The following is a 22,617-nucleotide window of genomic DNA, read 5'->3' on the forward strand; positions in this document are numbered from 1 at the left end:
TCGAAAGGGTTGGAAAGAGGGGGTAAAGGAGGTTTTGTGGGCGAGGAGCTTGGACTTCCAGCAAGCGTGCGTGAGCGTGTTAGATAGGAGTGAATGGAGACGAATGGTACTTGGGACCTGACGATCTGCTGGAGTGTGAGCAGGGTAATATTTAGTGAAGGGATTCAGGGAAACCGGTTATTTTCATCTAGTCGGACTTGAGTCCTGGAAATGGGAAGTACAATGCCTGCACTTTAAAGGAGGGGTTTGGGATATTGGCAGTTTGGAGGGATATGTTGTGTATCTTTATACGTATATGCTTCTGAACTGTTGTATTCTGAGCACCTCTGCAAAAACAGTGATAATGTGTGAGTGTGCTGAAAGTGTTGAATGATGATGAAAGTATTTTCTTTTTGGGGATTTTCTTTCTTTTTTGGGTCACCCTGCCTCGGTGGGAGACGGCCGACTTGTTAAAAAAAAAAAAAAAAAAAAAACAAGAACATCATAACTTATATCTGTATGCCTCTGGCAAGACAGTGATAGAGTGAATTGTGGTGAAAGCATTTCTTTTTTGGGTCGCCTTATTTTTATGGGAGACAACCAGCAAGTTAAAAAGAAAAAAAATCTTGCATCCCATTCCAGTTATCTGCAACTATTCAATCTGACATTACAGAAATCATCATTGAACCAATCTTTATTGGATATCCTGAATAAACTGAAATTTTGAATGAATTTGAAATATTCTGAAAAAGTTTTATTTTACTCCAATTTGCTAAGGCATTGGAATTGCTTCTGTACAGTGCAATGTCTAGTAAGAAAGAGAAGCTAAGTTACCCATAATACTAAGAAGAAGCAGACATTGTAGCATGTGCATGATGCAATTGCAGAAAAAGGCTACCATTTAATTGCCATGAAAAACATAGTGCAAATGAAAAAACTTGCAAGCTTACATGTCAGTTAGAGAGGATTCATAAGAGTGATTTAGAGAGTGCGACTGAAAGCATGAGACTAACCCATACAATGTGGCTTGTGGTGTATTTATTACCACCTGTAGGAATTTTTTATTTGATAGAGAAGTTCAATAATAACAAAATCCAATAATGAAAAAGTTACTGCATAACAGTTTTACGAAATAAAGATTTTGCAGTCCTTAGGCCTAGTTAGTATACTGTGTTTTCTAATGGTTTCAGATCGTTGTCCATGAAACCCAGCATTTTACCAAGTCTCTTAAATTTAAGAGTCAGAAAGATTTCAGAGGGCTCCAGATTGTTTTTTTAAAGATCAGGGCATAAGACAGCACATATGCAAGAAATCTTCAGTAAATTTAATAAGCCAGGGCTCAGGGATTACTTTACCTCTTCTTTCCATTCACCATTTCTGTACTTTCTGTTACTTATACCTTTCCCTTCCCATGTCTCACTTTATGTCCACCATTTCCAATGTTTCTATTATTTCCTGTGCATCCTTACTTATCTTACTCTTTAGCTAATTTCCTACTCTAATATCTTGGTTCTCTCATGATGAACAACTAATTTTCATTACTGTTTTTAACATATTACTCTAACTCTCTAACTTGTAATTCCAATTTACTGTTATTGAGCCCTGAAAAGGTGACTTTGTTTGTGTTTGGTATGAGGTCTACTTCCAGCATCTGTCAATAATAAATCAACAATCACTACTGTATTAAGGATGCAATGCAAAACTGCATTCAACATTCTTTCCACAATGAAAACCTTTGGTTCTACTGTATAATCTTTCAAAAAACTGTCAAAAGAAAAAAACATTTATATGAGAATTTTACAAAATAATGCAATTTAAAAGATTTAAATATTATATCATTTAAAAACTTATTTAAAACAATAGAAAAAGCATAATAGGAGAGATTAAAATATAACATTCCTGAAATACAGAGCTTTAGTACAAATTAAATTTTTTGCCTGGTATAACATTTTAACAAGAATTATTAAACAATTTGTATTGTCTTTACTTGTTTTCTTTGATACACATACAGTTTTCACAAATATCAACTAAGTTAAAAATTACTTATGAGACAATTAACTTGGAGGAAAGTATTTAAGTATTTTTTTATTATTTACATACCACAAACTGCTATCAGTATTTAGTTCAGATGATACTGTCAAATATTTTTAATAGAAAAGATCTGTCAACTAAAAAATCATTAAACAGAATATTGTCATAGTATATAATTTTTATTTTCCAGTAATCAAATCTCCAGGACTGATTATCTGAAAATCAAGGCATGAAGAAAAATGCTGAAATATTTAATTGCTGAAATTCTGCTGAGCATGCAAAAAACTGTCATGCAAAAGTTTATGATGAAGAGGAAGAAAAAATAAACATGTCAGTATTACCAAAGTAGTGGTTTAGTCCTGCAGCTTGCACCAAATGGCACAAATGAAGAGATCAAAATAATTCACTTTGAGCATTTACTAGATACATTAAGAAACCTAATAACAATCCTTAAAAGCTAACAACATATTGAGTAATGGGATGAGTAAATTATTTCAAAACATGTACTGTGTTTCAATGTACACTAAGGAAATAGAGAGAATTTAAATGTTTTTTGAGGCTGGGCTCTAACTCTTCCCCACTTGTCCAATGTGATTATCATTCACTTTTAAGCTATTGTTGTAATAGCTAAACTTCGTGCATTTGTGTACATTGAGACCAAGACCCTAGCAAATGTAGATACTCTGAGTTTATGTGCTAACTTCTGAAACCGTTATACACACATGCCACAGTAGAAATATATATTATATTGCTAAAGTATATATATACATGGTTACTTTCATGAGATTTCAAGTGAAAAACAGGGTAAAGGAGTTCTATAGATTCAAAATTGTGGAGAAAGGTAAAATATATATACAGAAAAATGTGCAAAAGATATCCTAGATTATATACAGTACAATGATTCCATAACCATTTGCATCTGAATACAAATTATTTATATATAACAATAACAAAAAAAGGCACAATACCGTGACTGAAACGATACACAAATAACCCACACATAAAAGAGAGAAGCTTACGACAACGTTTCGGTCCGACTTGGACCATTTACAAAGTCACACTAACCAGAAGTGGAGCAGGACGGCTATATATAGGCAGGAAGAGGTGGTGGTAGTAGTAGTAGTAGTACAAGAATGGTATATAATACCAACAAGATGAAATTAAGACACATGTGCAACACCCAGGCATCCCTATTGTAGACGTTTCGCCATCCAGCCAGCCACTGGATGGCGAAACGTCCACAACAAAGACAACCAGACACCGCACATTTGTCTTAATTTCCTATTGACTGGTCTTCTGCTAAAACTGTCTTCCCTACTTCCAACTCGAACAGTCGCCGTCTAGTTGAATCCTCTCTAATACACAACTTTCCTTGTATGAATCTTAGCCCTGGCTTCATCTCTGTAGATGCCTTCCTCTCCCAATACATTGTAAAATGCTCCAAATTTCAGAACACCCGTGACTTAACCTGACTCCTCATTTTTTCTTTTTCTTTTTCTTCTCCCTCTTCCCCTTTCCTCTTTCCTTTTTCTCCTCTGGGTTGTCTTTCTCTCTTCTGTCTCGTGTTTCTGTTCCTTCTTCATTTATTTCACCACTTCCCCTTTCACACACCTCTGTGCGCTTGCTCTCCCTCTGTGGGCACCTAGCTCTCTTGCAGTGCTCTCCTTCCTTTGTATTTGACTGGCTCGTCCTCCTTATTCCCCACTTCTACCACTACTACTACCTCTTCTACTACTACTACTACTACTGATGAAATTAAGACAAATGTGCGGCGTCTGGTTGTCTTTGTCGTGGACGTTTCGCCATCCAGTGGCTGGCTGGATGGCGAAACGTCTACGATAGGGATGCTCGGGTGTTGCACATGTGTCTTAATTTCATCTTGTCGGTATTGTATACCATTCTTGTACTACTACTACTACTACCACCACCTCTTCCTGCCTATATATTGCTGTCCTGCTCCACTTCTGGTTAGTGTGACTTTGTAAATGGTCCAAGTCGGACCGAAACGTCGTCGTAAGCTTCTCTCTTTTATGTGCAGGTTATTTGTGTATATTTATATATGTACTGAAGTACCTATGCCTGTGGCATACCTAATTACATATACATAACACATGCCTCTGATCTTCCTTATAATATCTGATTATTAACTCAAACTTTTTGTTTTGGATCATGTACGCCCTTTCATTTCACACACTATATTCATGATTGCAGTTTACCATCCCTGTTCAATATCTGTTATCAAAAGCATTTATTTCTTTTAACAGAGGTTTACTGAAGGTGAAAGAGAAAAACAGGGGCAAGAAATTAGGAAACTAAGCAGGCAGATACTGTACAACCACATCTAGGGTTTCAATTTTTTTTAAGTAAAATTTCTTTTTCTTTAATACACAAGATTATATGTAGAACTACATTTATTTAGCACTGTTGGATAGTCCAGGGAATATCATTTAGACTCAATATTTTTGTAGGAACATACAAACAGTCATATAGGCAAGTCTCCTCACATCTGTCAGTTTTCACCTAGCAGTAAATAGATACCTAGGAGTTAGCTGATTGTTCTGGATCACATCCTAGGAAAAGAAGCCCTATGGCTACCAGTGCAGATAAACCAAACTGTTTTACTTTCCCAATTTAATAACCCCTCAAGGTTACTTTACATTTCTCAAAAAACAATTGAGAAGAAGAATTACAAAGAACTTTAGCTTAGTATGGTATGATTTGAATTTCAGCTATGAGGTAGCTAGTCAATATAACTTCCTAATGAATATATACTCACTCTGCAATGGACATGTGTGGTTGAATTTCAGACCACAGTCTTGCATATTTGACAGGTGTGACCATCTCTTGTGGCTCACAGTCTACATGCATGTGCAGCATTAACCGGCAGAAAGCAGCACGCAAGTCGAAAGACAGTGTTTCTTCTTCCATGCATCTGGCAAAAATCGAAGAAAACTCTATAGCAATGGTAACACAGATATTACCTAAGAAATTTTCAAATTAATTTCCTTAAATTACATCCCTTGCTTTATGAATACATTTTTTTCAACTGTGCACCAACTGAATGTTGCAAAGCACTGAAAATTAAGCCATACTTCTATAGCTGACTGAAGAATTTTTTTTTTTTTGCTGCAATGCAATTTGCCAAAAATCCCAATGACATTGCTGACCAAATTTTTCTCTAAACCTTTTACATCTCATTCCCCTGTGGATATCACCTGTAAACAGGTGTTTAATTACTGTTATGCAGTTATTTAAAATATACCATGTTGAAAAAAATTATGAAGAAAGTCTAAAAACAGAAAATTCCTTCATTGAGAGACATGAGGAAAAAAAAGAGATGTTGTCCAAAGAAGGAAACACATTCACCATCATTCATTCAATCTCTTGTCTTTCCAGAAGTGTGCTGACATGACAGTCAATGTGCTTCCTAATGGCAACATCTACACCCTTTACTTAGAGTGCAGCCACTGACCTTCCCACCTCTAGGATTCAAGTTCGGATAACTGGTTTCAATGAATCCTTGTACAAATGTTACCTTGCTTACACTCCAACAGTACTTCAATTAAAAAATAACTTTTTTCCATTCACTCTTTAACATGCTCACACAAGCCTGCTGGATGTTCAAGCTCTTAAACTCAAAGCCTCCTTCACCCTCTCCCTTGAACCATTCCTGGCATATTATTATAATACAACTTATGTAAACTCCCTAATCTTGTATTACCTAATTTAGCTCTGATATTCTTGCTTTGAGAAGTCCTAATTACATAAACAGAATTCTCCAGCCATATAAATACAATGCTGGTTGAAGAATCTGAGTGATATTGTTATACCAAACATGACATTTACCATGAAACATTTTATTAAAAACTTTTAGGAAATGAAATTTTTTAATTCTGAAAAATTTAATCTACTGCCTTCATGTACAATATCTGAATCAAGTCAGTAATAATGCAACAAACAATTACTAATAAACACATAGCCTTGTACTATATTTTTGTACAGCTAGCCCTCCACTTTCGTGAGTTCCACTTTCGTGAGCTTTGAACATTCATGAATGCCCAGCCGCCCAAGCATATTTACCAAACAAATGCTAGAAAAAAGTAGGGGAACATGCTTCCCGCTGCGTCCCTATTACCCTCCCTCTTACCCCCTCAACTGGCAGCCCTCCAGTCTGCCACTCACTCAGTCATTGTCCCGTTACTGTTCGTGTTCTACCGTACACATGTGTTTGTGTGGTGGTACAAGTATGGCCCCCAGACATGGCTATCATCACCATCATCGTCATCATCATCACAAGTCATCAGAGTTCATCTGCCTAACCTTACGAGCGGTGAGTGTTTTGCTTGTTCATTATTTGTTATTAAACCATAACATGTATGAACAATATTTTACGATGTTTTCATGTGTTTTATGATTGTTCATGGTTCAATAGGTTAAGGAAGCAGTATTGTTAGGCTAAGTAAATGCTATTATTATATTTCCCTACAATATATCTGCACATCAAAACATTCGTGATTGCTACAGTACAGTATTATTATATTCCCCTACATCATATTTGCGCACAAAACATTCGTGAATTTTAGAGATTCACAAGGTTCTTGATCTCCTAATCCTCGTGAATGTGGAGGGCCTCCTGTATCACTAATTTGTCCATGTGTGCTGCATTATTTTATAACTAAAATGGCATTATGATCTTATCACACAATTTCAATAATTAGTAAAGAATAACTCCATAAGCAGCTAACAGAGATATTCAAAGAATACAAAGCTTATATAAAATTCCTTTCTTATGAAAAAATACAGAACATATATGGCATTATGATAATGCACAGATATCACAATATTAATTGGATTTTTGTAATTTTGTATAATTTTTAAGTAAATACGTAAGAGCTAGTCACTAACATCTAGCACAGCTCCAAGAAAAATGTTCATTTCAATTGCGAACCAAATCTGATGATTAAATTCCTAAAAGCACCATTCATTTTACATACTTCAACATCAGATTTATCTTGAGTAATGGTGAGAGAGGCCGTATTGCCAAGTACTGACGGTCAAGGCACATGTTAGAGAAGAGATCAAGCATGTGTCTGTAGTATTCCAGGATAAGACGATCTTCACCACCATCAGAATCACTCAAGTTCTCAGCACGGTTTGCTAATTCCACTATAGACTTCGAACACTGAAATTAATAAAATTTTAATTACAGTATTTGTTTTATGAGTGTGTACTGGACTCAAATCTACTGCAGATTTGTCAAGAAATAAACATGTAATAAGTTAATTTTTTAATAAAATCTCTGATTTTTGTTTGTTTTCTCTGTTGAATGGTTATTAACCCTTTCACTGTTGGTCCCATAATATTACAGATTGCAAGCCAGTGTCTGCCCATAATACTACACCAAAATTCTAGCAGCTTCCAAATTTTATGGGAGAAAGCTGGTAGGTCTACATGTGAGAGAATGGGTCTGAGTGGTCAGTGTGTGCAGTATAAACAAAATCCTGCAGCGCACGAGAAAAAAATGCAACCATGTTTTTAGTTTAAAACACCAATTTTCTGGTGTATTTACATGTGGTATTTATGGTTGTATTCCCATTTTCTTGGTCTCTTATGAAAGAATGGAAGATATATTACAGAACTAGAAATGATTTTGAATGGTTTACAGACTAAAAGTACCTTGAAACTGAGCTCAAAGTAGTGGAAATGTTCAATTTTTGCCGATGTTCAACGTAAACAAATCACGCCAGGCGTCTAATACATGTCAACTGGTGGGTCTAATATGCTTTCATAAATGCACTGATATTATTTATATCATTTTTACAATAATGCAGTAGTCTGCATAACAGTAAATCTTCTATTTTTTATGTGAATAAAAATTCAAGTGTAATATAAGAGGGTTACACAAATAACCCGCACATAAAAGAGAGAAGCTTACGACGACGTTTCGGTCCGACTTGGACCATTGACAAAGTCACACTAACCAGAGGTGGAGCAGGACGGCTATATATAGGCAGGAAGAGGTGGTGGTGGTAGTAGTAGTAGTAGTAGTACAAGAATGGTATATAATACCGACAAGATGAAATTAAGACATTTGCACAACACCCGGGCATCCCCATCGTAGACGTTTCGCCATCCAGCCAGCCACTGGATGGCGAAACGTCCACAACAAAGACAACCAGACGCTGCACATGTGCGGCGTCTGGTACAGTTTGATCAAAAAATGTAGCATAAATATTAATTTTTCAGGTGAAAATCCAATTGTATTTTTTCTGTAGTAGTATGTTTAAGAAATGTGCCTTCATCTTATTTATATCTGTTACTCTACAGATTAAATAAAAAAATGCATTCCTTTATTTGCTGAAGTTTCCAAATTCCCAAACACTTCCAAATATTTTGTTACTAAATGCATTGATTTATTTAACCCTTTGACTGCTTCGGTCGTATATATACACATCTTAGGAGACAATGTTCCTTACGTATTAATACTCCAAAATTCTAGCGACTTCAAATCAAGCTGCAGAAAGCTGGTAGGCCCACATGTGAGAGAATGGGTCAATGTTGTCAGTGTGCACAGTATAAAAAAAAAATCCTGCAGCACATGGTACATAATGAGAAAAAAAAAACTCCGTGTTTTTGGATTAAAACGCTGACTTTGAGGTGCATTTTTGTATATTATTTATGGTTGTTTTCTTGGTCTCATTTGACAGAATGGAATACATATTACAGAAATGGAGATGATTTTGATTAGTTTCACGATGAAAAGGACCTTGAAATTGAGCTCAAGGTAGCGGAAATGTTCGATTTTTGCTGATGTTCGAGAGTAAACAAATCACGCCACGCATTCAATACACGTCAACTGGTGAATCTAATACTGTATTCTTTCACAAGTGCAATGATATTATTCATACCATTTTTACAATCATGGCCAAATTGCCAATTTCTGACCACTTTATTGGGCAGTTGAAATTGGTAAATGGACAGTTTCTTGTACTCAACTGATAGAACAAATGCAGTTCTAAAGAAGCAGATATGAGCCTGGTTGACTGGAACAATGGAAATGGCCGAAAAATGGGCTCAAAGTGGGCGAAATCGCCAATGCGCATATGTCGCCAAGATCACTAACTTCGCGAGAGCGTAATTCCGTAAGTTTTCCATCAAATTTCTTACTCTTGGTGTCATTACCATCAGGAAAAGATTTTCTATCATTTCATAAAAAATTTTTGAATATTTTGTGACACAGAGACACTTCAGGATTTGGGGTTGCAACAGTCAAAGGGTTAATGTTTTTATGATAACTGGGACAAATTCTATGGCAAATGTGACATGTATGCAAGGGAGTGACTACATTAGCCATTTCGATTGAGAAGGTTAATGATGACTTGTCCAGGATTTCAAACTGATAGATTATAGAGCGATGGGTGTTTGTGGGAAACAACCAGGCTGCGGTACATATTAGGGTTGAAAACAGCAGATATTACCAGGATACCCCAGGGATATGTTTAAAAGATAGTAGAGGGCAACAAGTGACTAGCTTCCTTAAGGTTTACTACACAAATAGTAGGAGTCTAAGAAATAAGATAGATGAGCTAAGATTACTTGCAAGTGCAGGTAATACAGATATTATTGCTATAACGGAGACCTGGTTCAACTTGAAAGATAGAGAAATGCCTTCTGAATGCAACATACAGGGTTATAAACTATTCCATACTGATACGGTCAACAGGAAAGGTGGTGGAGTGGTGATGGAAGTCAGAGACAATTTAAAATGTTGTGTTAGACAAGATATAAGATTAGAAACATTGGATACAGAATCTGTTTGGCTACAATTTCTCGAGGGTCATGAAAAATTAATTTTGGGTGTGATTTATAGGCCCCCACACCTTGAAGGGGAGTGCAATAAGCTGCTATGGGATGAAATTCATAAGGTGTCTAGATATGAAAATGTTGTGTAAATGGGAGATTTTAATGTTAGACAAATTGATTGGAACAATATGACAGGAAATCTTGAGTCTAGAGACTTTCTTGATACAGTTCAGGATTGCTTTTTAAAACACTTTGTGACAGAACCAACTAGAGGAAACAACCTGCTTGACTTGGTTCTTGCCAATAAAGAATCACTAATTAATAATCTTGAGGTTAATGATGAGCTTGGGATAAGCGATCACAAATCACTTAGTTTCAATATATCATGGAATTACCCAGATAACTGCAATCAAGTCTCTGTCCCAGATTTCCGCTTGGCCGACTTCACAGGAATGAGAAATTACCTGGGTGGGCTAAATTGCGAAGACCTGGCTATGAGTCAGGTAGATGGTGTTGGCTGCCAATATGGCATATTTCAGAGCATAGTTGTAGCTGGCCAGACAACTTTTGCTCCGAGTAGGGAAATTAGATCTAACAAAAATGATCCCTAATGGATAAATAGAATAAAACATCTCACTGGTCAAAAAATGCACACTCAGTACATTCATTACATTTTTTTTTTTTCAACAAGTCGGCCATCTCCCACCAAAGCAGGGTGACTCAAAAAGAAAGAAAATCCCTAACAAGAAAATACTTTCATCATTCATCACTTTCACCTCACTCATACATAATCACTGTCTTTGCAAAGGCCCAGATACAACAGCTTAGAAGCATATATAAAGATATATAACATATTCCTCCAAATTGCCAATATCCCAAACCCCTCCTTTAAAGTGCAGGCATACATACATTACATATCTTAAAGCATTTGTACTCTTAATGTAGGGTGAGAGGTGAGTATTTATTGTAAAAAAAAAGTCAGGTGAGCTAGCTCCCACACCATACCTTCACAAAATATACAAGGCATAGAATGTAAACAAGACTAAGCCATAAGGGGAGTCACTTTTTCAGACGTGTATTAACCCTTTGAGGGTCGACAGGCCCTCTCCGAAACTCGTTCTCAGGGTCGGCCAAATTTAAAAAAAAAAAAAATTATTTTCTCTTATGAAAAGATAGAGAATCTTTCCCCGATCATAAAGACACCAAAAGTTTTAAATTTGATAGAAAACTTACGGAATTATGCTCTCGCAAAGTTAGCGGTCTCGGCGATGTTTATGCATCGGCGATTTTGCCCACTTTGAGCCCCATTTTCGGCCAATTTCACTGTACTAGTCGACAAAAAACATGAATATTTCGCTAGAACTCCATTTTTTCTATCGAATGGGTGCAAGAAACCACCCATTTATGAAATTCAACTATCCAGTACAGTGGTCAGAATTCAGCAATTTTGCCAATTTCACACAAATTTCAAAAGATGAAAATTTCCGAATAGGGTCCAGAATAAACAAGAAAGACATTCCTGGCACTAAAATGACATTTCCTCTAGTCATTAGTCACGTCTCAAGGCCCCTCTTATATTCTTTTGCTTCCCACTTTGAATTTTTATTTTCACAAAAAATATAAGATTTACTGTTATGCAGACTACTGCATTAGTGTAAAAAATGGTATAAATATTATTGGTGCACTTGTGAAAGAATATTAGACTCACCAGTTGACGTGTATTGCACGCTTGGCACGATTTGTTTACTTTTGAAGTTTTGTAAAAATCGAACATTTCTGCTACTTTGAGCTCAATTTCAAGGCACCTTTCATTGTAAAACCAGTCAAAATCATCTCAATTTCTGTAATATGTCTTCCATTCTATAAAATGAGACCAAGAAAACTAGAATACAACAATAAATACCATACGAAAATACACTGCAAAGTCGCTGATTTATTCAAAAAAAATGGTCAAAGTTTTTTTTTTCTCATTATGCACTGTGTGCTGCAGGATTTTTTTTAGACTGTGCACACTGACCACATAGACCCACTCTTTCATATGAAGGCCTACCAGCTTTCTCCCACTAGATTTGAGGCCGCTAGAATTTATGAGTACTAGTACGTCAAAAACCCCTACGCGCGTAAGACGTACTAGTACGACCAAAACCCTCAAAGGGTTAATACCTGTCCATTTTCGTCCATACAAGTACATACGCATGAGTTGGTGAAGCATTTACCCCACAATACAATCATTTACATTATGTACAAGTTGCCTTCACGTTAGTGCATATGAAAGACATTAATGAAAATGTCTTTATTAACGTAATATACGACATATAAAGTGCTCCATACCTATGAGTGGTGGTGGTGGTTTGACCAGGAGAAATGTAATTTTTGCCGTCACCTCCAACAAGCCGGGAGGCTAACACATCTCATATTTGTCAAATTTATTCTACTCTGGGTGTATGTATCATGTTTATATGTTATATATTATGTTTCATGTATAATTTTGAAAAAATATCATAGATGGATTAATGGAAATGTCTATATTCACATAATATACGACATTTAATGCGCCCCAGAGATTATTATTAATATGGCATTTTCAAGAGTAAAGAGATGTTTAGTGATTTTAATGTGTACCTACGCAGTCAGTGTATTTAGGTACAGATACACATAAGTACAGTGGACCCTCACATACCGTTGGCATCACATAACGTTAAATCCGCATACGGATACATTTTATCGTTAAAATTTTGCATCGCATACTGCTAAAAAACTCGCTCAACGCTATTCGTCCGAGACGCATCTAATGTGCACCCTCAGCCAGCCTCACATGTTCCGCCAGTGGCACTGTTTACCAGCCAGTCTCCGCGGTACCATCCAAGCATACAATCGGAACATTTCGTATTATTACAGCGTTTTTGGTGATTTCATCTGCAAAATAAGTGACCATGGGCCCCAAGAAAGCTTCTAGTGCCAACCCTACAGCAAAAAGGGTGAGAATTACTATAGAGATGAAGAAAGAGATCATTGCTAAGTATGAAAGTGAAGTACGTGTCTCCGAGCTGGCCAATCAACCATCGCTACTATTGTGCCCAAGAAAACGGCAATCAAGGAAGCTGTTCTTGCCAAAGGTTCAACTGTGTTTTCGAAACAGAGATCGCAAGTGATAGAAGATGTTGAGAGACTCTTATTGGTGTGAATAAACGAAAAACAGATAGCAGGAGATAGCATCTTTCAAGTGATCATAAGTGAAAAGGCTAGGAAGTTGCATCAGGATGTAATTAGAAAAATGCCTGCAACTAGTGATGATGAAATGAGTAAATTTAAGGTCAGCAAAGGTTGGTTTGAGAGATTTAAGAAGCGTAGTGGCATACATAGTGTGATAACGCATGGTGAGGCTGCCAGTTCAGACCACAAAGCAGCTGAAAAATATGTGCAGGAATTCAAGGAGTACATAGACAGTGAAGGACTGAAACCTGAACAAGTGTTTAATTGTGACGAAACAGGCCTGTTTTGGAAGAAAATGCCAAGCAGGACCTACATTACTCAGGAGGAAAAGGCACTCCCAGGACATAAGCCTATGAAAGACAGACTTACTCTTCTCATGTGTGCCAATGCTTGTGGTGATTGCAAAGTGAAGCCTTTATTGGTGTATCACTCTGAAACTCCCTGAGCGTTCAGGCAAAAGAATATCCTCAAGGCTAATTTGTGTGTGCTGTGGAGGGCAAACAGTAAGGCTTGGGTCACTAGGGACTTTTTCTATGACTGGTTACACCAAGCATTTGCCCCCAATGTGAAAAATTACCTAACTGAAAAGAAATTAGACCTTAAGTGCCTCCTGGTGTAAGACAATGCCCCTGGTCATCCTACAGACTTGGCAGAGCAACTTTGTGGGGACATGAGCTTCATTAAGGTGAAGTGTTTGCCTCCTAATACCACTCCTCTCCTGCAGCCCATGGACCAGCAGGTTATTGCAAACTTCAAAAAACTGTACACGAAAGCTCTGTTTGAAAGGTGCTTTGTAGTGACCTCAGAAACTCAATTGACTCTAAGAGAGTTTTGGAGAGAGCATTTTAATATCCTCAATTGTGTAAACCTTATAGGTAAGGCTTGGGAGGAAGTGACTAAGAGGACCTTGAACTCTGCTTGGAAGAAACTGTGGCCAGAATGTGTAGATCAAAGGGATTTTGAAGGGTTTGAGGCTAACCCTGGGAATCCTATGCCAGTTGAGGAATCCATTGTGGCATTGGGAAAGTCCTTGGGGTTGGAGGTTAGTGGGGATGATGTGGAAGAGTTGGTGGAGTAGGACAATGAAGAACTAACCACTGATGAGCTGCTAGATCATCTTCATCAGCATGAGGCCACACCTGAGGAAACTGCTTCGGAGGGGAGAGAGAAACTGAAGAAGATGCCTACTTCAAAGATTAAGGAAATCTGTGCAATGTGGCTTAAAGTGCAAACCTTCATGGATGAAAATCACCCTCAGACAGCTGTTGCAAGCCCTGCTGGTGACTATTACACTGACAATGTTGTGAACCAGAAATCCAGTGACTGAAGCTGGTCCTAGTGGCATTAAAAGAAGAAGGGAAGTAACCCAGGAAAAGGACTTGACACCTCAAGTCCTAAAGGAAGGGGATTCCCCTTCTAAACACTAAGACCATCAACACTCTCCCCTCCTCCCATCCCATCAATCATCACCAGATCTTCAATAAAGGTAAGTGTCATGTAACTGTGCATGTCTTCTTCAGTTTGTGTGTATTAAAATTAAGATTTCATGTGGTAAAAAAAAAAAATTTTCATACTTTTGGGTGTCAGGAATGGATTAATTTGATTTCCATTATAGGTAGTAGGTTGGGAGACAGCAACCACCCAGGGAAGTACTACCGTCCTGCCAGATGACCGTGAAACAGAAACCTGTAACTGTTTTGCATGATGGTAGGATTGCAGGTTTCTTTTTCTGTCTCATAAACAAGCTAGATAACAGAGATATCTTGCTACTCCTACTTACACTTTGGTCACACTTCACAGACACGCACATGCATATATATATACATACATCTAGGTTTTTCTCCTTTTTCTAAATAGCTCTTGTTCTTCTTTATTTCTTCTATTGTCCATGGGGAAGTGGAAAAGAATCTTTCCTCCGTAAGCTATGCGTGTCGTATGAGGCGACTAAAATGCCAGGAGCAATGGGCTAGTAACCCCTTCTCTTGTAGACATTTACTAAAAAAGAGAAGAAGAAAAACTTTATAAAACTGGGATGCTTGAATGTGTGAGGATGTAGTGCGGATGACAAGAAACAGATGATTGCTGATGTTATGAATGAAAAGAAGTTGGATGTCCTGGCCCTAAGCAAAACAAAGCTGAAGGGGGTAGGGGAGTTTCAGTGGGGGGAAATAAATGGAATTAAATCTGGAGTATCTGAGAGAGTTAGAGCAAAGGAAGGGGTAGCAGTAATGTTGAAGGATCAGTTATAGAAGAAGAAAAGAGAATATGAATGTGTAAATTCAAGAATAATGTCGATTAAAGTAAAGGTTGGATGCGAAAAGTGGGTCATAATAAGCGTGTATGCACCTGGAGAAGAAAGGAGTGTAGAGGAGAGAGAGGGATTTTGGGAAATGTTAAGTGAATGTATAGGAGCCTTTGAACCAAGTGAGAGAGTAATTGTGGTAGGGGACCTGAATGCTAAAGTAGGAGAAACTTTTAGAGAGGGTGTGGTAGGTAAGTTTGGGGTGCCAGGTGTAAATGAAAATGGGAGCCCTTTGATTGAACTTTGTATAGAAAGGGGTTTAGTTATAGGTAATACATATTTTAAGAAAAAGAGGATAAATAAGTATACAAGATATGATGTAGGGCGAAATGACAGTAGTTTGTTGGATTATGTATTGGTAGATAAAAGACTGTTGAGTAGACTTCAGGATGTACATGTTTATAGAGGGGCCACAGATATATCAGATCACTTTCTAGTTGTAGCTACACTGAGAGTAAAAGGTAGATGGGATACAAGGAGAATAGAAGCATCAGGGAAGAGAGAGGTGAAGGTTTATAAACTAAAAGAGGAGGCAGTTAGGGTAAGATATAAACAGCTATTGGAGGATAGATGGGCTAATGAGAGCATAGGCAATGGGGTCGAAGAGGTATGGGGTAGGTTTAAAAATGTAGTGTTGGAGTGTTCAGCAGAAGTTTGTGGTTACAGGAAGGTGGGTGCGGGAGGGAAGAGGAGCGATTGGTGGAATGATGATGTAAAGAGTAGTAAGGGAGAAAAAGTTATCATATGAGAAGTTTTTACAAAGTAGAAGTGATGCAAGGAGGGAAGAGTATATGGAGAAAAAGAGAGAGGTTAAGAGAGTGGTGAAGCAATGTAAAAAGAGAGCAAATGAGAGAGTGGGTGAGATGTTATCAACAAATTTTGTTGAAAATAAGAAAAAGTTTTGGAGTGAGATTAACAAATTAAGGAAGCCTAGAGATCAAATGGATTTGTCAGTTAAAAATAGGAGAGGAGAGTTATTAAATGGAGAGTTAGAGGTATTGGGAAGATGGAGGGAATATTTTGAGGAATTGTTAAATGTTGATGAAGATAGGGAGGCTGTGATTTCGTGTATAGGGCAAGGAGGAATAACATCTTGTAGGAGTGAAGAAGAGCCAGTTGTGAGTGTGGGGGAAGTTTGTGAGGCAGTAGGTAAAATGAAAGGTGTTAAGGCAGCTGGGATTGATGGGATAAAGATAGAAATGTTAAAAGCAGGTGAGGATATAGTTTTGGAGTGGTTGGTGCAATTATTTAATAAATGTATGGAAGAGGGTAAGGTACCTAGGGATTGGCAGAGAGCATGCCTAGTTCCTTTGTATAAAGGCAAAGGGGACAAAAGAGAGTGCAAAAATTATAGGGGGATAAGTCTGTTGAGTATACCTGGTAAAGTGTATGGTAGAGTTATTATTGAAAGAATTAAGAGTAAGACGGAGAATAGGATAGCAGATGAACAAGGAGGCTTTAGGAAAGGTAGGGGATGTGTGGACCAGGTGTTTACAGTGAAACATATAAGTGAACAGTATTTAGATAAGGCTGAAGAGGTCTTTGTGGCATTTATGGATTTGGAAAAGGCGTATGACAGGGTGGATAGGGGGGAAATGTGGCAGATGTTGCAGGTGTATGGTGTAGGAGGTAGGTTACTGAAAGCAGTGAAGAGCTTTTACGAGGATAGTGAGGCTCAAGTTAGAGTATGTAGGAAAGAGGGAAATTATTTCCCAGTAAAAGTAGGCCTTAGACAAGGATGTGTGATGTCACCATGGTTGTTTAATATATTTATAGATGGGGTTGTAAGAGAAGTAAATGCGAGGGTCTTGGCAAGAGGCGTGGAGTTAAAAGATAAAGAATCACACATAAAGTGGGAGTTGTCACAGTTGCTCTTTGCTGATGACACTGTGCTCTTGGGAGATTCTGAAGAGAAGCTGCAGAGGTTGGTGGATGAATTTGGTAGGGTGTGCAAAAGAAGAAAATTAAAAGTGAATACAGGAAAGAGTAAGGTAATGAGGATAACAAAAAGATTAGGTGATGAAAGATTGGATATCAGATTGGAGGGAGAGAGTATGGAGGAGGTTAATGTATTCAGATATTTGGGAGTGGACGTGTCAGCAGATGGGTCTATGAAAGATGAGGTGAATCATAGAATTGATGAGGGGAAAAGGGTGAGTGGTGCACTTAGGAGTCTGTGGAGACAAAGAACTTTGTCCTTGGAGGCAAAGAGGGGAATGTATGAGAGTATAGTTTTACCAACGCTCTTATATGGGTGTGAAGCATGGGTGATGAATGTTGCAGCAAGGAGAAGGCTGGAGGAAGCGGAGATGTCATGTCTGAGGGCAATGCGTGGTGTGAATATAATGCAGAGAATTTGTAGTTTGGAAGTTAGGAGGAGGTGCGGGATTACCAAAACTGTTGTCCAGAGAGCTGAGGAAGGGTTGTTGAGGTGGTTCGGACATGTAGAGAGAATGGAGCGAAACAGAGTGACTCCAAGAGTGTATCAGTCTGTAGTGGAAGGAAGGCGGGGTAGGGGTCGGCCTAGGAAAGGTTGGAGGGAGGGGGTAAAGGAGGTTTTGTGTGCGAGGGGCTTGGACTTCCAGCAGGCATGCATGAGCGTGTTTGATAGGAGTGAATGGAGACAAATGGTTTTTAATACTTGACGTGCTGTTGGAGTGTGAGCAAAGTAACATTTATGAAGGGGTTCAGGGAAACCGGCAGGCCGGACTTGAGTCCTGGAGATGGGAAGTACAGTGCCTGCACTCTGGAGGGGTGTTAATGTTGCAGTTTAAAAACTGTAGTGTAAAGCACCCTTCTGGCAAGACAGTGATGGAGTGAATGATGGTGAAAGTTTTTCTTTTTTGGGCCACCCTGCCTTGGTGGGAATAGGCCAGTGTGATAAAAAAAAAAAAAAATTCTTACCGGGAAAATTCATTCGCATAACAAAAATTTCGCATAACATTGAGCTCTCAGGAATGGATTAATAGCGCTATGCTAGGGTCCACTGTATAATTATCAGAGTACATATTTGAGTGTATACTTGTATGAATGATGGTGAACGTTTTGAATAATGATCAAATTTTTTCTTTCTTTTTGGGTCACCCTGGCTCGTTGGGAGACGGCCAATGCGTTAAAAAATATGTATAGAATACGCAATAACTTTAAAACACTTGAAATTTTGGAAAGTTTCCAGACATAATGGAGGGATGCTGAGTTCATGGAGATTGTAAACAAACTGGGTAGTGCACAGTGACTGTATTAAGAGTCAGATTGGGAGGAGCCATATAGTGAGTTTTAATCATAATTTGAAATGTCTGTATTAGCAGAATGACATCAACCGGGACCCTATTGTACTTAAGAACAAAGTCATTATTTTATCATACAATTCAGAATTCTACCTGGCCATTATTCCATGTCAAGACAACCTCTTCATCACGTTCAATGGCCACCACACGACCAGAGCCCTCAACATCAACTTCTACTTCTATATCCTCTTCAACCAATCTGAAAAATATATTCAATTTAAATAGGGCTTAACACATCAATCACAACTTAAGCTAAATATGTAATCATTCCACAATAATGATTAAAGAGTAAGGCTCAGGAAAGTTTTAACCCTTTCACTGTCAACATCCACAAAATTAATATTCCTCTCAGTGTCCACATTCTCAAAAAAAAAAAAAAACAATTATTTCTTCTAAAATAGTAAGAGAAACTTTTTATGAAGGCAACAGTATCAAAAGTACAAAATTTGATGGAAAACTTATGAAATTACACAAGTACAAATTAGCGGTCTGGGCGCAATGTATACAACAGCAATTTTGCCCATTTAAAGCCAATTCCATTGCTCCATTCATCCAATTCTTAGCTATTTTGCTAGTATGTCTTACATTCTATCAACTGAGAACACTCAACTATAAAGTACTCAGAAGTTGGTAAATTGGCCAATTTTACACAAAACTAAAAAAAAAAAAAAAATGCAAATTTAAAAATAGCGCAAAATAAACAATGTAGACATTCCTGGCACTAAAACATTTCCTTCGTTTATTATTCACATCCTCAGACCTCTCCTATATTACACTTGCCTTCCATTTTGAATTCATCATCACTCCAATTGGATGATAAAAAAATAAATGAATCAGACCTATTAACCCTTAAACTGTACAAGCAGATCTACGTTCATATGTGTAGTGCTCCAAAAGTAGATCTATGTTTTTTTTTATATATTTTCAAATATAACAAAAAAAAAGTAGATCAAAGTTTTTTTTACACGTTTTCAAATGTAAAAAAAAAAAAGATCTACTTTTTTTACATACTTTCAAATGTTGAAAAAACGTACATCTACGTTTGGACAGTTTAAGGGTTAAAAACCCGTAAAACAGACCAAGGGCTGAAGGGAACCTTACCTGTCCTCAGGAATACTGACAGAAATTGAATACAGTGGACCCCCGGTATTCGATGGCATCGGTATACGTTAAATTTGGTATTCGATGCATTTTAATGCCAAAATTTTGCCTCGCCACTCGTTAAAAATCCGCCACACCATGTGAGTGCCAGTGTTTACAAGCCAGCCAGTGTGCTCACATCTAAGCATACATTCGGTACATTCCATATTATCACAGTGTTTTTGGTGCTTGTTTCTGCAAAATAAGTCACCATGAGCCCCAAGAAAGCTTCTAGTGCCAACCCTGTGGTAAAAAGGGTGAGAATTAGTATGGAAATTAAGAAAGATATTGAAGGGTTTGGGGCTAACCCTGAGAAGCCTATGCCAGTTGTGGAATCCATTGCGCCTACTTCAAAAATTAAGGAAATGTGTGGAAAGTGGGTTGAACTGCAAACCTTTATGGATGAAAATCACCCTAACACAGCTGTTGCAAGCCATGTTGGTGACTATTACAATGACAATGTTGTGGCCCATTTTAGACAAATCATAAAGGAACGGGAGGTACAGAGCACTATGGACAGATCTGTTGTGCGACAGAGGTCCAGTGACTCTCAAGCTGGTCCTAGTGGCATTAAAAGAAGAAGGGAAGTAACCCTAGAAAAGGACTTTCTACCTCAAGTCCTAATGGAAGGGGATTCCCCTTCTAAACATTAAGTTCGACACTCTCCCCTCCTCCCATCCCATCAATCATCACCAGAACTTCATTAAAGGTAAGTGTCATGTACTGTATTCTATTGTTAGTAGAGTACTACTAACTGTGCATGTCTTCTTCAGTTTGTGTGCATTAAACTTAATATTTCATGTGGTAAAACTTTTTTTTTCATAGTACTTTTGGGTGTCTTGCACGGATTAATTTGATTTCCATTATTTCTTATGGGGAAAATTAATTCGCCTTCTGATAATTTTGGCATACGATGAGCTCTCAGGAACGGATTAATATCGTATACCGGGGGTCCACTGTATTCCTAATGCTTCGAGCCAAATTTCACTCCACTACTGATCCCGAAACCAATCAAAATCATTTCTAGTCAAATAGCTATCTTCCATACTATCAAATGATACCAAGAAACCACCAATAAACCCATCAAAACCATCTGCAAAAAAGCACCTCAAAGTCACTATTTTAACCTTTCGACTGTCTCAACCCCCAATCCTGAGGTGTCTCCTGGTGTCGCAAAATTAAAAAAAAAAATTATTTTTCTTATGAAATGTTAGAGAATTTTTTCCAGATTGTAATGACACCAAAAAAACGAAATTCGATGGAAAACTAACGGAATTATGCTCTTGCGAAGTTAGCGACCTCGGCGATATATACAAATCGGCAATTTCACCCAATTTGAGCCCTATTTTCAGCTAATTCCATTGTTCCAGTCGACCAAACTCATAGCTATTTCTTTAGAACTCCATTTTTTCTATCGATTGAGTACAAGAAACTGCCCATTTACCAATTTCAACTTCCCAATAACGTGGCCAGAAATTTGCAATTTGGCCAATTTCACAAAAATTAAAAAAAAAATGACAATTTCAAAATAAGGTCCAGAATGAACAAAGCAGACATTCCTGGCTCTAAAATAACATTTTCTTTGTTCATTAGTCACGTCTCCAGGCATCTGATATTACTCTTGCTTTCTATTTTGAATTTTTATTCAAACAAAAAACAGAAGATTTACTGTTATGCAGACTACTGCAATATTGTAATAACTGCACAAATAATGTCATCCCATTCATGACTGCATATTAGAATGGCTAGTTGGACATTTATTGGACAATGACATCATTTGTTTACTTTTGAACATCGGTAAAAATCAAACATTTCCCCTACCTTGAGCTCCATTTAAAGGTTCTTCTAATAGTAAAACCAATCAAAATCACCACTATTTCTATATGTTTTCCATTCTATCAATTGAGACCAAGAAAACGAGAATACATCCATAAATACTATACAAAAATAGTCCACAAAGTCGGCATTTTAATTAAAAAAATGGTAGGGTTTTTTTCCTCTCATTATGCACTGCGTGCTCCAGGATTTTTTTTATATGGTGCACACTGACCACACAGACCCATTCTCTCACATGTGGGCCTACCAGCTTTCTCCTGTTTGATTTGAAGCCGCTAGAATTTATGAGTATATATGCGTCAAACACGGTACCTCGTAAGACGTATATATATATATGGCCGAAACAGTCAAAGGGTTAAACAACATACAAGGTCAAAATTTTTACTTTTCCTATCACGATCATGTGGGGCAAGATTTTTTTTTATACAATACACACTCACTGTACAAACCCATACTCTTATATCTCGACCAAAATTTACCACTTACAACCTATCTATGGGAGCTGTGCTCAAAATGCACATCTACATGAGAAATAAAAAAAATTTTTTTTTATTAACACACTGGCTGCTTCCCACCAAGGTAAGGTGGCTCGAAAAAGGAAGATTTTCACCATCATTCACTCCACTGTCTTGCCAGAGGTGTGCTTACACTACAGTTATAAAACTGCAGCATTAACACCCCTCCTTCAGAGTGCAGGCACTGTACTTCCCATCTCCAGGACTCGAGTCCGGCCTGCCGGTTTCCCTGAATACCTTCATAAATGCTACCTTCCTCACACTCCAACAGAACGTCAAGTCCTAAAAATACCTACATTTGTCTCCATTCGCTCCTATCTAAAACACTGACACATGCCTGCTAGATGTTGAAGCCCCTCACACACAAAACCTCCTTTAACCCCTCCCTCTAACATTTCCTAGGCCGACCCCTACCCCGTCTTCCCTCCACTGAAGATTTATACATTCTCAAAGTCATTTTATTTCGTTCCATCCTCTCAACACATCCAAACCACCTCAACAACACCTCTTC

The 22,617-nt window shown here is 37.7% G+C and overlaps 1 protein-coding gene across 16 annotated transcripts in view; it reads right to left on the reverse strand.

Annotated features, from left to right (window-relative positions):
• Window positions 1-22,617, reverse strand: part of Itpr (Inositol 1,4,5,-trisphosphate receptor) — a 590,630-nt gene that overhangs the window by 398,101 nt on the left and 169,912 nt on the right. For all 16 annotated transcript variants that reach the window (XM_070084086.1, XM_070084085.1, XM_070084080.1 and 13 more), the window contains 3 exons: window positions 18,709-18,814; window positions 7,005-7,192; window positions 4,787-4,942 (listed from right to left, as the gene is read on the reverse strand). In XM_070084086.1, coding sequence (XP_069940187.1) covers window positions 4,787-4,942; window positions 7,005-7,192; window positions 18,709-18,814 — 450 coding nt within the window. The remainder of the gene's footprint in view (window positions 1-4,786; window positions 4,943-7,004; window positions 7,193-18,708; window positions 18,815-22,617) is intronic.

The sequence above is a fragment of the Cherax quadricarinatus genome, chromosome 11 (assembly GCF_038502225.1).
Source record: "Cherax quadricarinatus isolate ZL_2023a chromosome 11, ASM3850222v1, whole genome shotgun sequence".
In the NCBI taxonomy this organism is placed as follows: Eukaryota; Metazoa; Arthropoda; class Malacostraca; order Decapoda; family Parastacidae; genus Cherax; species Cherax quadricarinatus.